Here is an 18,625-nt window from a genome sequence, read left to right as displayed (position 1 = left end):
CCTGGCTGGTTTATGTGGCTCGGGAGGGGACACGAGGCTGGTTCCAGGCAGTGATAACTGCTTCTTGGAAGGAGGGTGTCTTCCCCGCCGCCTTGAAGGAGGCAGTGGTGAGACCCCTCCTCAAAAAGCCTGCCCTGGACCCGGCTGTTTTAAATAACTATCGTCCAGTCTCCAGCCTTCGCTTTCTGGCGAAGGTTGTTGAGAGCGTGGTGGCGCATCAGCTTCCTCTGTTCCTGGAGGAAACTGATTATCTGGACCCATACCAATCGGGTTTCAGGCCTGGGCACAGCACGGAGACGGCATTGGTCGCGCTGGTGAATGATCTCTGGCAGGCTCGGGACAGGGGTTGTTCCTCTGTCCTAGTCCTATTAGATCTCTCAGTGGCTTTCGATACCATCAACCATGGTATCCTACTGCAGTGCCTCAGGGGGCTGGGAGTGGGAAGACCCATTTTACGGTGGTTCTCCTCCTATCTCCTGGGCCGCTCGCAGTTGGTGTTGACGGGAGGGCAGAGATCCACCCCAAAGGCCTCTCGTTTGTGGAGTTCCTCAGGGGTCGGGTCTCTCGCCCCTCCTGTTCAACATCTATATGAAGCCGCTGGGGAAGGTTATTCATGGTTTCGGGGTGGGGTATCATCAGTAAGCTTATGATACCCAACTTTTTTTCTCCACCCCGAACCAACCCAGCGATGCCCTCGCCGTGATGTCCCGTTGCCTGGAGGCGGTCCAGGTCTGGATGGGGAGAAACAGAGTTCGTCTCAATTCTGCCAAGACTGAGTGGCTGTGCGTTTCGGCATCTCGGGCTAACCAAACTATTCCACCTTTAACGATGGGGGGGTGAGGTGTTACCCCCCGTTGATAGGGCTCGCAACTTGGGCATCCTCCTGGACTCACAGCTCAATTTTGAAGATCATATAGGAGCCGTGACCAGGGGGGCTTTTGCCCAGGTTCGCCTGGTGCGCCAGTTGCGACCCTACCTGGACCGAGATGCCCTACGCACAGTCGCCCATGCACTCATGACCTCCCATTTAGACTACTGCAACGCTCTCTACATGGGGCTGCCCTTGAGGACCACTCGGAGGCTTCAACTGGTGCAGAATGCGGCCGCGTGAGTTGTGATGGGGGTTTCCCGATACTCCCATGTAACACCTCTACTCCGTGAGCTGCATTGGCTTCCGGTTGCCCTCCGGGTGAGATTCAAGGTGCTGGTGATGACCTATAAAGCCCTGAATGGCTTGGGTCCGGGATATTTGAGGGAACACCTGCTGCCAGCATCAAGTTCCCTTCATCCAGTGCGCTCGCACAGGGAGGGTCTTGTCAGGGTGCCGCCGGTAAAAGATTGCCGGCGGATAACACCCAGGGGGAGGGCCTTCTCTGTGGGTGCGCCTGCCCTCTGGAACCAGCTGCCCGTGGAGCTCAGGACTGCCCCTGACCTGTGTTCATTCCGCCGGGACCTGAAGACCTGGCTCTTTGAGCTCTCTGGCCCAGGCTGAGAATTTTAACTGGGGTTTTATTTTCAGGGATAATTTAATCTTTTTAATTGTCTTTTAACTTTTGTATTTTGTATTGGTGTGATTTTAAAATGCCCTGTAAACCACCCTGAGTCCTTCAGGAAAGGGCGGTATATAAATCTAATAAAATTAAAATTAAAATGATAACTCAGTGGCAAAAGTCCCAGATTTAATTCCTGCCATCCTGAGTCGTAGGCTCATATAGCAGGTTTGTAGGCATCTTAGCCTAAGACCCTGAAGTCATTGAGAGAAAGAATGCTGAGTTATACTGTTGGGATATCCAAATATAAACGGTTAAGTTCTTGGCTCATAACACACCAGGCCTAACTGTGTTTGAAATGAAGAAAATGCAGATAATTGATGTGGCAATTTTCAGGGATTCAGGAATAGAAGACAAAGAATTGGAGAAGATCACGAAGTATAAGGATCTGAAAATTAAAATCAAAAGATTATAGCGTGACCAGCCATGATGGTCGTGATTATTAGTTAATTCTCCCCCAATCCTTTTATTACAAAGCACTAATTATTATCTAAACATAATTAGGTATTTATATGCTTTAAGGTGCTAGCCTAGAAAGCAGGAGTTAAGCTTAAGCACGACAGCCAGCTGACTTTGGCGAGTCACTCTCTACCATCCCAACCCATCTCAAAGGTTGTTGTTGTGGGGAAAATAGGAAAAGAAAGGAGTATTAGGTATGTTCACTGCCTTGAGTTATTTAACAAAATAATAAAGGCGGGATAAAAATCAAATAAACAAATATGAACATACAGTAGAAACACATAAAAACCATCCATGATTGCCGCAGTGGCTATTGGCACAGTGCATGCCATACCAGACAACCTTAGACAGCACATAGAAAATCTGTTCATTGACAACAATCCACCTGTCAATTACAAAGAGCTACACCACTTCGACTGTAGTTTGTGTAAAAGCAAAGAGCTAATCATCCTATCTAGAACACCAAAGGTGAAAGTACATTGAAATAAGTAACATGTGGAGACTATCAAACATGCATTTGTGTATTTTAAAGAAAAACAAAGCTGTTCCAGTTTCAACATTATTGTAACCAACCCACTTGAAGCTTTAAGCCAATATTCACATTCTTACCGAAACTGCTTTTCCAACTTCCTGGGCACATTCTGGTTTGCTATTGTAGGATGGATCATGAGGATGAGGGCTGGGTGGCTGGAATGGATTTTGTTTTTTTATAGAAAAAGGGTTAAAGTGTTTGGTGGTTTAACTTAAAAAAAATACATGAAACCACATGGAGTAAGCAAGCTGAAAATGCGCTTTCTGAAGGCAATATATGCCAAATTAATGTTGCTATCAGCAGACTATTTTGGAACATACAGTACTGCTCCATTCAGCAGAAGTTAGTCATTGTAAGGGAATTCAGTTGACAGCTATCATGATTTTAAATACCATGTCATGATCTATTAACCGAACTTTAGATTGCTATGTATTTCAAAACCAAACCTTCCTCCACTGTTTTTTTCATCAGTCAATAACTTTTTCAATTTTGTATTTCAATGCAGTATATCTTTTTCCAATTAAACTGGGCAGATCAATCTTAGGAATAATTTAATTAAGCAATCTTTGAACTATCTAAAAGGGATGTGGTCCTAAATTCATCCTGTTTGTCTATAAGAAAAAAGGTCAATTGTATTTTTGTGTTAAGTAAGTTTTGAATAGTTGCAGGAAAGATGGTATTTTCTTATGACTAGAAATTGTAGTCATTGATTGTATTTCAAGATGGAATAAAAACTGTAAAAAAATGGGAAGTCTGTCTTGTAATAATGGAGATGCTACATCCAGAAACTTGCAATTAATCCCTGAGTTTACAAAATAAACACCTCTTCTTAGATAGAGTTGGAAACGACTAGTACGCACGTGCGGGGGAACCTTTACCTTTTTATAATATTAAACTTTGAAACTAGGAACAAAATTCAGCCTGATGGGAAATCCACTGACTGGAATGTAGCCCCAATCATCCTACACGGAGTAAACATGTCCCACAAAGCAAGAAAAGTACTTATACCATTTTAAGAGACATTTAGCACATATTACACAACTATACAATAGCAAATAATGTCATTTGAAAGAGTGCAAAATGATTAGATAAGAATAATCTTCAGTTTCAGGTTTGATAGCTTCCTTTGTCATTTTAAGGTTTACAGAAATATGATTTTGCTTGAAAATGGAAAGATGGGAGGAATGGAAAACTATATGAGCACAGATTCAGTATGGCTGATTTAATGGAAATATATCTGTCTGAGTCAATGCTGGTCTATGAACTTAATAAAGGTTTGATTTCATTTAAATAGTGTGAGCCAAATTCTAAGTCGTGTGGAAAAAAATTCTAAGCTGTGTTTTGCTGTTAAAAAATAATCCACTAACCAAAATTGCAGAAAATGGGAAGTTAAAATAGATCAAGACAGCGAGTAGTGGCAGGGAAGACTCACTCTTTCCTCCATTTATTTCTTCAATATAAACTACTTGTCTCCCCAAGTTGCTAGTAAATTATGGCAAGGGCAAAACACAGATTCTAGGGTATTTGTAAGAGGATAAGGAGGGCAAAGGACAACACATCTGTCGTGACATCATCATGCAAATGATCTGACTTCTGTATTTGCTTCAAACATTGAGATCCAAGAACACAACTGTTCCTTATGTGTGACAAAGTCATGATGCATATGCTATATGCAAAACCTATGGGCTCCACTTTCAGAATGATGTAGGCAAGCTGGAATGTGTTTAAAGAAAGGACTGCATTTTCTTGCCTCTGTGTCTAATAGCAGCTCCAGGAAAGCTATCACCTCTTTCTTATGCTTAGATCAGTGGTGGTTAAACTGGGGATAATTATCCAAACTGATAATTTGGCATATCTTGGGGGCAATGAAACAATTCATAATTACTTGTTTGTGAGTTGAAGATCTGGATTGAGACAACTACTACTGAGATGCTTGTGTAAAACAATAGAGCCTTTTTTTGTGGGAGTAATGACTCTAACTGGTGCAGAATGCAGCTGCATGGATAGTAAATGCTGCCAGATATATGGCACACATAACACTACTTCTATGTGAGCTGCACTGGTTACTGGTGTGTTTCCAGGTGAAATTCAAGGCATTGCCTTTATAAAGCCTTACATGGCTTGGGACCAGAGTATCTGAGGGAAAAAAATTTTTAGAGTCTCTACCTGTCTAACCAGGTCCAGCGGAATAAGTATGCTGTAGATCCCCTCAGTCAAAGCATGACAGCTAGCAGGACCAGAACATGAGCTTTTTCTGCAGTGGCCCCTGCTCTATGGAACATTTTTCTCTCAGAGATCAGAATGACCCCAAACCCTGTTAGCTTTTCATAAGACCTGTTGCTAACTAGTCAAGTATCTTGCTCCTATGTATATTTCACTTTGACGTGTTTAGTGATTTTATTGGTTTGACTGTTTTTATTGTTTGTAAACTGCCCAGATTCATTGACTGAGATCAGTGGCCATAGAAATAAATTGATTGATTGATTGATTGATTGATTGAATGAATAAATGAATGAATGAATGAATGAGATTAGTCAAGACTGGGAAAAGGTGTAATTCATCAAGCAGTTCAAGAACCGCTAGTTTGAACTATCAGTACAGAGTAGTCTGCAGTACAAATGGGACCTAAGGAATGAGTCAGCTTGCAAGTTAGGAAAGTCTATGTCTTTTTTCTTCTGCTGCTGCTGAACAGAGCTTTGACCAAACTGTTAAACATAAGTGTTCCAGGTGTGGTCTACTTTTGTTTAAAAAGACAAAAAAAACCTAAAAGCAATGAGCGGACACAATGGGGATGCAGAATGATGTGTAGATGCCAGCTTTTTTCAAGCTATGGTTGCAGCTACAAGCGTTTCTACCCAATTCAGTTCTTCTGAAATCATTGCTATTGAGCTGGAAAGGAATTAAGTTAAGGTGGGAGGATTAAGGATCTTGGGTCAGATGTTCAAAAAGTTAGGCCAGCAAAAAATTGTATTGGGACCTTTCCAGAAGACAAAGCTCAGTCTCATCTAAGATCACTAGTAAGAAGTGTAGCTGTGAGGAAGCAAAAGATACCTTACTTCACAGAAGATACTTTTTAAAAAAGGTATCTAGAAGGCATGCACTTCTATATTAATAAAGCCTTCCAAACTAAGAACTCAATTAAAAAAAACCATTTTTATAATAGACAATTACTTTAAAAAGGAAATGAAAACATGCTTTATGTTTATCACTTCTTAAAAAGGATAAACACATGGAATTCTGTATTTCTGTATTGTGTAAGGGATTACATAAACTTTTTTTTTAAAAAAGGAGAAACTTTCAATCAGGAATCATAAAATTAATAGGTAAGGTATGCTGGTCATTAATAATGAGACAGCTTTTATGTGATTCAGTCCACAATTCCACCAATACAGCATTTTCCCCAAAGCAAGAAGAACATGCCAGCTAGAAGAACCCACATTCTCCAGTAACATAAAAATGCTGGGGAAATGCTTTTTTTTGGCGGGGGGGGGGGGGAACATCAGTTGGACTTCGTGAATCCAGCTCATAAGCCATGAACTAGAAGTTCATTCACTGTTCAGAAAATTATCATCTGGAAAGGCCCTTAGGACTCGTAATTTCTGGGTCTTCGTTCTGTTTGTGAAGATCTATTGAGCACTAGTCAACAATTACCCCCATTTTTTTCTTAGATTTTTCACCAGATAAATATGCGGAAGTCTTCTAAACCAGGAATCAATATAAAACAAAGCTAAATTTGTATCTGAGCCCAACATTCTTTATTGCAAACATAAAGTCTAATAGCCGAGGTAAGTTTCTTTCTAGCATATATGAGACCATAAAAGACAGCAACAATAATTTAAGAGCAGCCCTTCTTTCCTATTTTTATTTTCCTCTGGTTGTGATTACCTTCAGTTGATTTCCTCAATTGCAAAAACTGATTTTCCAATTTTAAATCTTCATATGGTATTTTAAACTGTTTGTATATTGTCCAGTGCAGTAATTATTATTTCATATGGGAAGATTTTGTGAGAAAAAAATACTGCAAGAAAAAGATTTGTCTGCAAATTTGAGAAGGAAACTGGATTCAAGTAAAATCAGAATATATTGAAAATTATAGTTTTCAATATATTTCTAATTTAGGATATAGAATATTCTATATCGGGGATGTCAAACTCATGATGTTACATGACATTGCGCAATGTATTGGGACTTTTTCCCCATTGCTGGCAATGGAGTGGGTGCAGTTTCGGAATGATGCATACCTCCCGTGGGCCAGCAGTTTGACATGCCTGTTCTATACCAACTATAGAATATAGTTAATATATTCAAAGTATTAAAATAGAAATAGGGAAGAAGATTCAAGAATACTTAAGGCATATTTTCTATTGAATATACCTAATTCAAAATAAAGGCTAATTTCAAAAAGAAATATCTTTAAAACTTACAGTTCCATCTCGGTCTGGTGATCCTCTGTAATAAAATGAAAATACATTCCATTACTATAAGGAATCCAAAGATCTACATTAATTTAATTATCACCACTGCTCAATAAAACAGCTGCACTGAAAATGATCATACTTTTTAAAAATATACTTTTAAAAATGTTCCCATTTTCTTTGCCTATTACTAGGTCCCATATACTTTGTAAATGAAGATAAGGTGTAATACAAACAAAAGTCAGGCAGAGCTTAGGGATACCAAATTTGATATGTTACTTTGAATCTTCTCACTTAAAATAACATGATTATGACCTCAAATACCTTTCAGTTTGTACAGATTGAAATGGATTTTTTGCATAATTCAGCTCTCTCTCTTAAACCACATTTCCTAACCTTATAATAGGCCTTATACATGCAACAGAACGAATTCAAGAACGAATTTCAAAAAAATTGTTAAATTAATCTGATGGAATGAGCTGCAGCTCATGAAGGCTGACATCATTAATAACATTTGTTATCAGAAATTTTGGGGGGGGGTGTTCAGTAGTTTTTAAAACTCTTACATCTTTGTGGATAGAGAATTTGGGATCTGAATTCAATGAGCATGTTTAAATTCATTTAGATAATTTCAGCTGAGAGCCCTAGGCTACAATCTGCATTAGTGATGCAAATAGTCTGCCTCAACTGTATTATGGGCCTCCTTAATGTGGTGCTAGGAAACAGCCTGTGTGCTAACACCAATTGGACATTTGATTTCTTAGTTGATTTGCCTCCACTAATTTCCTTTTTTAGTCCACATCCATACATATGCAAACATACAAACACATGCATGTTTTCTATCTTTAACCTGCTGCCTCATATGTTCAATAGGCTGAAAAGTCCAGGAGTTTCAATGCACTGAATGGGGCTCCCCCTTGTCACTTTAAGTTGATCATATGAATAGCTGCAAAGCATCTTCCTCTAGCATGTTACTAAGGAATTTAGTCAAACCAAGTCTGTAGTAAAGTTTTAGCTCTTATGTGAAACTTGGCCTCACATTTTGGGCAGGACAAAACTTTCCAGAACCATTGAAAACAATACTGTAGGTCAGGGGTGTCAAACTGCCAGCCCGCAGGCTGCGTGCATCATAGCGAAACCGTGCTCACCCCATGGCCAGAAATGGCAAAAAAAGTCGCAATACTTCACGACACGTCATGTGACGTTGCGAGTTTGACACCCCTGCTGTAGATAATCAGCATGAAGAATCCTAAAGGGATTATTCCAGTTTTTAGTTTATTCCAGCTTTAACCTATGCATATACCGTATTTTCCGGCGTATAAGACGACTGGGCGTATAAGACAACCCGCTACATTTCCTGTTAAATTATAGGGTTTGGGCTATACTCGCCGTATAAGACTACCCCTCTTCCAACGCACACCAAATAAAAATTAAAAAACATCAGATTTGATTTTAATATGGTAATTTTAATTCAAATGCTTATGACATGCAGGTGCTTAGTAGGAAAACTGTCACTTATAAACATAAGGCTGTTTGTCATCAAACATGTAAACATAAAACAGTGCAAGTGGATTAAACTATAATAATAATAATAATAATAATAATAATAATAATAATAATAATAATAATAATAATAAGAAGAAGAAGAAGAAGAAGAAGAAGAAGAAGTAGTTGGAGGGGACCTTGGAGGTCATCTAGTCCAACCCCCTGCTAAGGCAGGAAACCCTATACCATTTCAGACAAATGGCTGTCCAGTCTCTTCTTAAAAACTTCCAGTGTTGGAGCATTCACCACTTCTGGAGGCAGGTTGTTCCACTGGTTAATTGTTCTAACTGTCAGGAAGTTTCTCCTTAGTTCTAGGTTGCTTCTCTCCTTGATTAGTTTCCATCCATTACTTCTTGTCCTGCTTTCAGGTGCTTTGGAGAATAGCTTGACTCCCTCTTCTTTGTGGCAGCCCCTGATTCCAGCAACCATTCCCTATTTTCCTAATTCACTTTTTCACTTTTCCTAATTCACTCTACAGCTTTCCCTGCGCAGAGCCTTAAGTAACACCAGCTGCCTGCAATTAGTGCAGGTTCGCATCCCACCAGGCTCAAGGTTGACTCAGCTTTCCATCCTTCCAAGGTAGGTAAAATGAGGACCCAGATTGTTGGGGGCAATAAGCTGACTTTGTAATAATGCTGCTTGGGGGGGGGTGAAAGCCCTAATAAACAGGCATATACACAGAATGAAGGCTATTGCTAAGCACATTGATTTGTGCTTTAAATTGTAAGCCACCCTGAGTCTTCGGAGAAGGGCAGGATATAAATGGGATTTTAAAAAAAAAAAGACCAAATGGGAGATCCGCTCCAGGTTTTCCAGCCCGCCCGCCCAGTTCCTGAGTCAAATGTGTCCTTAGAGCTAAGCCGCTGCTCTGGCTGCTGCCTTCCCCACCTGCCTTTCAAGTTGGGATATACTACAGCTGCTCTTCAACTTTAGAAGAAAAGACACCCAGACCCCAGCCTGTAAAAAATCACAGACTGCAGCTTCTTCCCAAATTGGTCCCGCTTTCCCTGCGCAGACTAAATGGGAGATCCGCTCCAGGTTTTCCAGCCAGCCCTGTCCCTAAATTTTCAGCACCCGGCGTATAAGACGACCCCTGACTTTTGAGAAGATTTTCATGGGTTAAAAAGTAGTCTTATACGCCGGAAACTATGGTACTTAACAAAGCAGAATAGGGATGAAAAATGGGACAATGGATGATATTTCTTCTATTCTGCACAATTAAACTATTTGGTGGGAGGAGGTGATGCATCCAACAGATTTGATAAACTACTCCATAACTTTAATCTACAGAAATTACTTTATTTTATATATTATTCCAAAACATGATTTAAATCTTGTCAAATAAGCATAATTAAAGGCACTTGATCAGCAGTAATCAAGTACTCTAAAAGCTTGGTGCAGAATGATGAAAAGCATTTTCACACATGTCAAAATGCAAAAGTTCTTGTGAATCTCCTTGACTTCTTCACTTTCCTATTTTTTTTTTTAGCTTTTCTGATATTTGCTATGAAAACTTTCAAGGAAATAAGGTGGGGAAAAATGTCTTCGAGAAACAGAAAGCAGCAATTTTTTTCCTCACACATCATCCAGGAACTGCTAAGTACTGCACCATGGGAAACAGTTTCATTTCAAAAACTCTTCTAAACCAACAATAGAATCCTGTGATATAACTAAAAAAGCAAGACAATTCTTCATGGACATCTAACATCAGCTTTCTTTTTTGAGAATTTGGCTTCTACTTGCAGTAAGTGTCTATACTGACAGAGTTGAAAGAATTCAATCAAACTTTCAACCTTCACCCCTTTGGCAGTTTAGATAAAATATAGTGCAATGCTCTCTACATGGGGCTGCCCTTGAAGACCACCCGGAGGCGCCAGCTGGTGCAGAATGCGGCCGCGCGGGTAGTGATGGGAGCATCCCGATACTCCCATATTACACCCCTCCTGCATGAGCTGCATTGGTTACCGGTTGTCTTCCGGGTGAGATTTAAGGTGCTGGTACTTACCTTTAAAGCCCTACAGGGGCCTAGGCCCGGGATATTTGCAGGACCATCTGCTGCCGGGAACGACTTCCCATCGCCCACTGCGCTCACACAGAGGCGGCCTCCTCAGGGTGCCATTGGCTAGACAATGTCGGCTGGCGACCCCCAGGGGGAGGGCCTTCTCTGTGGGAGCACCAGCCCTGTGGAACCAACTCCCCCTTGAGCTCTGGATGGCCCCGGATCTCTGGTCCTTTCCTTTTTCATCATGCTGCCCTGGACTGATAACAGGGTTTTTTAAAATGTTTTTTTTAAATTTTTAATTGTTTAGTTTAACTTATTTATTGGGGCTGTTTATTCAATTTATTTTAACTTTTGTATTGTTGTTTTTATTGTTGTTAGCCGCCCTGAGTCCTTCGGGAGATAGGGCGGCATATAAGTCCCAAAAATAAATAAATAAATAAATAAATAAATAAATAAATAAATAAATAAATAAATAAATAAATAAATAAATAGTGATACTATCAGGGAATCAGCTTTTGAGAAATGAGTAACTGTTTGTGTAAAACACCCTCATTCACGAAACAGTTCTAGTTATGTATTTGTGTGTTTGTTTACAATTCATATTGATAGGGGCCACCCAACCAACTAAAAATTACTTTGAATGACAATTAAAAATAAATTCAAAATCACAAAAACGGAAATGTGGTATATCCTAGATAAACAGATGAGAACAACACCAACTAAAATAATTCATGGTATATAAAATTGCCATCAAGGGACATACTCCCAACTCAGGACCTTGAATCAGTTCAAATTGAGGTTAAGTCACCAAGCTAAAAAGCAGGAGACCATAAGTTCAAATCCTGTCTTCGCCATGAAGCCCACCTGGGGAATTTTAGGCCAGTCATTCTTTCTCAGCCAAACCCCACCTCACAGGACTGTTGTTGTGTGGAAATTAGGAGTGAGGAAGATGTTGTGGATATGTTCGCTGCCTTGAATTTTATGTATTTATTTTTATTTACTTGTATGCTCAGGTGTTATTGTAAAAATGATAAAGGCAGGCTACAAATACATATACCATATACATATTGTTCCAGAGGCCAGGAATCATGAAAGGGAAGGCATACCACCTAGATCCCATTAGAGGGCACTGTTCTAAGGATAGGACTGGATTTAATCTCTCTCTGTTAATCTTCAGAGTGTTAATTCACAGTACATACTTACGTGGAATCGGTATCCTTTTCTTTCTTCCGTATTCCAAAGGCTTTCCTTGTACGTTTTTTCAATCCTGTGGAGATAGGAGAAAAAATAATGGACTATATCAGCCAGGTTTAAACTTGGCTAAGAAATACAGTAGATGGCTTAGCAGGCAGTCCAATTCAACATACTTGGAAGTTAAGTCTCACTGAAGCATATAGAGAGCTGTGTTTTAAAAATAAACAGTATTGCCATGTAATGAATAGAGGGCTTTATATTACACTGCACAATTAAAGCATAGAATGTAAAGGACTTTTTTTTTCCACACAAAAGGAATTCTGGTATGATTTACTATTGAGTTTTACTGGCTTAATAGACAATTGCAAGTGAAGAATGGTTCCATCCAGGACTCAGTTATAAATGATAAACTCCCTCAGCAGAGTAAATAAAACTAAATATTTTAAGAAATAGATATATTTTTATATGTTTTTACAAGCTATTTAGAAAATGCTGTTTTGGTTTTCCTGTCATAATTTTCTATATTAAGAAATTCACACACATATACAAACACACACATTATAAAAGCAAACAGTTTTGATTAATTGACATTATTTATATTTGTTAAGGGACGCGGTGGCTCAGTGGGTTAGGATGCTGAGCTTGTCGATCAGAAGGTCGGCAGTTTGGCGGGTCGAATCCCGAGTGCCGCGTAACAGAGTGAGCGCGTTACTCGTCCCAGCTTCTCCCAACCTAGCAGTTCAAAAGCACGTAAAAATGCAAGTAGGAAAATAGGGACCACTACGGTAGGAAGGTAACAGCGTTCCGTGTGTCTTTGGCGTCTAGTCATGCCGGCCATATGACCACGGAGACGTCCTTGGACAAGCGCTGGCTCTTCGGCTTTGAAACGGAGATGAGCACCGGCCCCTAGAGTTGGAAATGACTAGCACGCATGTGCGGGGGAACCTTTACCTTTACCTTATATTTGTTAAAGGCAAAAGAGAACAATATCCAAAACTTCTCCTAAGAGGAGAAGAGCCCATGTGGTTTAGTGGTAAAGGAGACTGTGAGTTCTAGTCCTGCCTTAGACATGAAAGTCAACTAGGTGACTTTGGACCAATCACTCTCTCAGCCCAATCCATTTCACAGGGTTGTTGTGTTGTTGCGAAAATAGGGAGAGGAAGGTATGTTGGCCATCTTTAGTTATTATTTATTTATTTATTTATTTATTTATTTTATTTATATACCGCCCTTCTCTCAAGAGACTCAGGGCGGTTAACAGGTTAACATAATTTAAGTAATTAAATTATGTTTCCTCTCTTTGAAAAAAAGATAAGCAAATGAAAAAGTTCATTTTATCAAACTGAGAATAATAATAATAAAAAACCGAAATACAAAAGGCAAGGTCATTACAGCACTCTTCTAGAGCTAAAAAGTTGTTTCATGGACTTCTACTTTGGTAGATTTTTTTAAAAAACCCTGCCTGCAGCAGGTTGTTATTTAGTCCTTTTCCTATAAATCTATTTAGTATCTTAACTAATAAACTGCAGGGGATATGCAGTTGTTATTTTTGTTTTAAACTTATCAATTGTTGTAGATTTATCACCCGGGTAACAATTGTATTAACATAATAACAGAGGAGTAAATGTTGTATTCTATGATATATTCTGATACTCGTAGGATTACTATTGTATTTACTTGCTTCACTTTGCTTTTGTTCTTATAAATTTCTGCTGATCATTGACCAAATAAATATTATTGATTGCCACTATCAGTTCTGCCTTTGTTGCAATACAATGCTGGGAAAAGAAGCATTGCACCTGTCCCCACCTAGCTTAGGGCTACAGGTGATTCTGTACACTTTTCCCTGTGGTACAATCCATCTCCTTTTCCAATCCTTGGAGGAAGATGACAACCTCACCGAAGCCTCCTTAAGCACGTTTACATGCACATTTGTGTAAGCCAGAAGAGAAACAGCTTTTCTTAGCTTTGCAGAGGTAGCTCACAACTTGTTGCTACAGTGATACCCACCCATTTAACCTCCAGAGGCCAAACTAATGATTGTCTTGCTACACAAACACACCCTCATTTCCTGAAAGTATCTTTAGAGAGTAGAGTCTGCACAACTGTGTTAGCTTGCTGGGGCAACGGGGTCATCAGAAGGACAGATGCTTAAGGACTTAGAGGGGAAGCAGAGAAGAAAAATCTGATATTCTAGGCATTGTGTAACCAGACCAGGCTACTGCAAAGATAAAATTGAAACACACATTTTGACCAGGAGTCAATTCTAAATCTGCATTTGCTATTCATGGCAGCCAGGAACAGCAGTTTTGAGTCTTTATACTTTATTTAGGGGGAATAACAACAACAATAATAATTACATCTTAAATATAAGGAAGCCTCATGTTCCATATGATATACTTTAATTGCAGTTGCATGACAAATTCCTATTAGAAACCCAATATATAATAATGGTTTCTTTCTTTTACTAAGCATATTTAAGTGACAATTCTAAGGTTGCAATAAGACAGATAGCCCAGGGAGCAAATGAATAAGAAGCCAGAGATGAAAATAGAGGACTAAATCTGAATATTCAAAAATCAAATGGTATTGTCTAAAAGCATATTGAAATTCTTGTACTTCTCTGTTTTATGCAGAAGTAATTGATGTGGGAATAGGCAGAAATACATGCTTTCTACACAGCAGGTTAACATCCACATTTAAAACTAAACAATTTCCCAGTCAGATCGGCTGGTGGAGAAATTTGCTGCATGGTACAAAGTGGAATTTTAGAAGAATCTTTCCACCAACCTAATCAAGAGCTGCACTTTGTTACATAATCTTAACAGAAAGCATTAATAATATGAATTTATACACATTTTCATGTCTTGTACATTTTGAAAGATTGTATTGGAGTATGGAGACTACGCACTGTATAATTCATTAGCTTTCACAGGAATCAAAATCACTGACTTGCAGTCTTTGTCTCCACTGTACAAGGTGACAAAATATATTGGATGCTTTTTTTGATCTTTGAAAATATTACTGTACCTGCTGATCATTCAGCTTAGTTATTTGAAAAAGATAAAAAAAATTAGTGCAATCATTTCTGATTCTAAAGAGCACTCTAAGATTATGTGCCTACACAAAGTAATTCTATTTGTGCCATTCTGTGTATCAAAATAATAATGGAAAAAATATTGTAACCCCAGCATAAAGTGCTTTGATCTTGAAAGCACACCGATTATAGTTATTATCTTTGAATATTCATAGTTAACTATAAGCAGGAAACAGAAATTAATTACACTAATTCTGGAGCTTTGAACACACATGTTCTTTCTTTTCTCCTTCATTTTTATCCACAGTGCAACTTCATTCTTCCTTAGCTTGTGTGACAAGCAACATGTTACTATTATCATTGTTCCCTAGTTCAGGTATAATATTAACCTTTGCGGCAAACTAGAAAGGAGAGGATGGAGTGTATATGTATCAGGCCCATTTCATTATTATTAATTAAATATATTTCATTTTTTGTACATTTGTATATTTCATTTTTTGTACTACACCAGCTCGAATTGCATACAGCAATATAATCCAGGTATTTAAAGCATTCCTAGTATTTTCAGAGCTTGAATGATACAGAAATATTTTGATGTAAATTTAGTGTGCAGTGATATAATGCTTTGTATTTTCCTGACTTCTTTGATGTATTTCATTATTGGGGGAAAAAGAAAAGGAGACAATTATCTTCAGAGACACAAGAACAATTTGATTGGTTGGCATGGCAATTTGATACGCTCATTAATATTTTACTGAACTCATTTACAAGAAAGAATTGCTGATGTCACATGGAGGGGACTAATGCTAAAATGCTTAGAAATGCTGGCATGAGACAATAGCCTTTTTAGTACAAACTGAAAATACATAACTCTGAATTTAAGTTAGAATATTAGAAAGTATAGATGACTAGATGGCTAATAGTTTAAATATCAAGATCCAGAGTCATACAGAATTGTAAGTAAACATAATGAAAGCCAGTTTGGTGTAGTTAAGGCACCAGACTAGAAACCTGGAGACAGGACCATAGGCACAAACCACCTGAATAACCTTGGGCCAGTCAGTCTCTCTCAACCCTAGAGAGCAGACAATGGAAGACCACTTCCAAAGTCTTGCCAGAACTGCAGGGATTAGTCCAGGCAATCACCAGAAGTCAGTATTAACTTGAATGTATTAAAACAATAAAAAAAGAATAAAGACACAACATATTTGCAATAGAATATTCAAATTAAACACGTATCACACTCCCTCCAGATTAATCAGATAATTTCTTTGATATCACCAAGTTGTCACAGACACCATTAATAGTGAGATATTATAACCATCTCTGTATTTCCATAAAGGCAGATGGCCGGTTTGCACTGGATTCTCACTTGCTTATAAGAGGAAAACTATTAGATTGAGAATTATTTGAAAGAAAGGTGATAAATTGTTATTTTTAAGTGATCACACAACTATCCCTCAACTACATTTTAGTAGAGAAGAAGAAGAAGAAGAAGAAGAAGAAGAAGAAGAAGAAGAAGAAGAAGAAGAAGAAGAAGAAGAAGAAGAAGAAGAAGAAGAAGAAGAGGAGGAGGAGGAGGAGGAGGAGGAGGAGGAGGAGGAGGAGGAGGAGGAGGAGAAGAGGAGGAGGAGGAGGAGGAGGAGGAGGAGGAGGAGGAGGAGAAGAAAGTACAAATGTTCAAACACTCCCTCAAACAGTGATTTGCAACCCACTCTTGATGGACTGTAGCAATATTGCCATATTTTTCTTTAGAGTCAGAAATGGTTATGAGGACAGCTAATTCTAGGCAGTTTGTTTTCTTTTACTATATTAGCAATTTATTAGTTATTCCAGGTTGGAGGTAGAGGAAAACATTTCATGAAATTCAAGTGAAACCATAAAAGTTGTTTGCAGTACATATATTCAATCTCTGCAGCCCTTTTGCATATTTATATTGTTTCCACCACTACTGTGTAAGAGATGAGATGTGGAAACATTCTCTCCCCTCAGAAAAGTATCCTTCTTTCTTGTGATTCAACTCCAGACATGCAGTTGAATTCTCTGGAAGAGTTGTAACAAACTGTTCAGGGCAATTCAGCATGTAGAAAATGCATGTCTTCATTTTCTACCTTTTCCTCTGTAGATGCTGTACAAATCATTCACTTTTTTTAAAAAAAAAACCTGTCTTACCTGCCCCATCAATGAATATATTGCATTTTTAAGGATTAATTTATCTTTCCTGCAGTGCTTTGTAGATTTTCTTACATAGAGCCTTGGTGGAGCAGTGGGCTAATGCCTCCTTAAGTAACACCAGCTGCCTGCAATTAGTGCAGGTTCGCATCCCACCAGGCTCAAGGTTGACTCAGCCTTCCATCCTTCCGAGGTAGGTAAAATGAGGACCCAGATTGTTGGGGGCAATTAAGCTGACTTTGTAATAATGCCGCTTGGGGGTGTGTGTGAAAGCCCTAATAAGCAGGCATATACATAGAATGAAGGCTACTGCTAAGCTTGTAAGCCGCCCTGAGTCTTCGGAGAAGGGCGGGATATAAATGGAATTAAAATAAATAAAAAAATAAATATAGGTATACACAGTCTACTCACCTTAGTTGCAAGGTCTACAATGGATACACCAGTAATCATCTGAGACATTTTTGTCTACAGATTATAGAATTAAGGCTTTTTCTGATCAAGTAAACCAGAGTTTTTATGATTGCTGTTTAAAGACAGTTATACAAGGAAAATAATACTTGACCATAGTTTCATACCACAGTTTTAGGTTTCAGACTGGTATCCTCAGATTCTAGTGTGTTGAGTGTTGTAGACAGTAGAGAAGATGACCTTGATGCAGATATGCAGGATTTGTTGCCAAGGCAGAAGGGACCAAACCATTTTTAAGTCCAGGGTGAAATAACATTTCATTCATTTTGAAATAACATTTCAGGCAGACATCTCCCTAATTTACTGATCTATGAGAGGAGAGGAGAAAGAGTTGCAGCACAATCAGACTTGCAAGATTATTTTATTATAGACCTGCGGCTCCGGAGCCTCATGCGGCTCTTTCAGCCATCTCCTGCGGCTCCCGGTCCTCTGCCATGTGCAGTCCAAAAAAAAAAGTGGGACTAAAAAAGTTCAACCAATCAATTCAAATATGCAGGGTAGGTGCATATCTCGCCTTGGCTCCACTATTCAGTCAAACCCTGTTCTGCGCATGCGCGCATGTATGAACATGTGCACACATTTTTTGTGGCTCCCAGTTTTTCCTTTTGTGAGGGAACCGGTTCCGAGTGGCTCTTTCACTGTTTCAGGTTGCTGACCCCTGTTATAGACAATCTCAATAAGAGTAGTTTGAGTCTTCCTGCGGAATTGATTTCCTGATCTGGCTTACCTTGTGGAGCTGACAGGTTGCTTGCATTCATATGACTTTATCAGAGAAATAAAATATACTATGAGCTGCAAAATCTTTAATTCAAACCTTAGCTCAGCTCTGCCTAGTAAAAATATTATATACCAAATTTCATCCATTTGCCTTAAGAAGAAGATGCAGTACCACACAAGCCAAATAAGTATAAACCATCCCAATGTTAAATTAGTTCACATTAACAATTGTTCTTATAAGGGCAGTGGCATTCTTCTAGAAATGAAAAAAAAACAACAACATGCAACATGGTGGCAGAGAACAGAAGTCAAGACAAATCCCAAAGGTGCTTTTGCAAAAGGCAGCTGGACTTTCTTTTTTTCCCCTGAAGATGTTTCATTTCTCATCCAGGAAGCTTCTTCAATTCTGACTGGAGACTGCTTCTTGGATGAAAAGCGAAACATCTTCAAGGAAAAACAGTCTAATTGCCTTTTGAGAAAGCATCTTTGAGACAACCATGACCTAGATGATTGAGAATCTCCATAGACATCAAG

At 38.9% G+C, this 18,625-nt stretch overlaps 1 protein-coding gene across 1 annotated transcript in view; it reads right to left on the bottom strand.

The window, feature by feature from the left end:
• The window catches only part of SGIP1 (SH3GL interacting endocytic adaptor 1), a gene marked incomplete at both ends in the record, with an annotated part of 116,016 nt that overhangs the window by 61,650 nt on the left and 35,741 nt on the right, over nt 1-18,625 (bottom strand). The window contains 3 exons of the mRNA XM_083360236.1: nt 2,619-2,696; nt 6,966-6,990; nt 11,707-11,770. Of these exons, the coding sequence (XP_083216362.1) occupies nt 2,619-2,696; nt 6,966-6,990; nt 11,707-11,770 (167 nt within the window). The remainder of the gene's footprint in view (nt 1-2,618; nt 2,697-6,965; nt 6,991-11,706; nt 11,771-18,625) is intronic.

This window comes from Vipera ursinii (genome assembly GCF_947247035.1).
Source record: "Vipera ursinii genome assembly, chromosome: 3".
Taxonomy (NCBI): Eukaryota; Metazoa; Chordata; class Lepidosauria; order Squamata; family Viperidae; genus Vipera; species Vipera ursinii.
The sequence above is the reverse complement of the archived record's forward strand: the minus strand, read 5'-3'. Positions and strand labels throughout refer to the sequence as shown.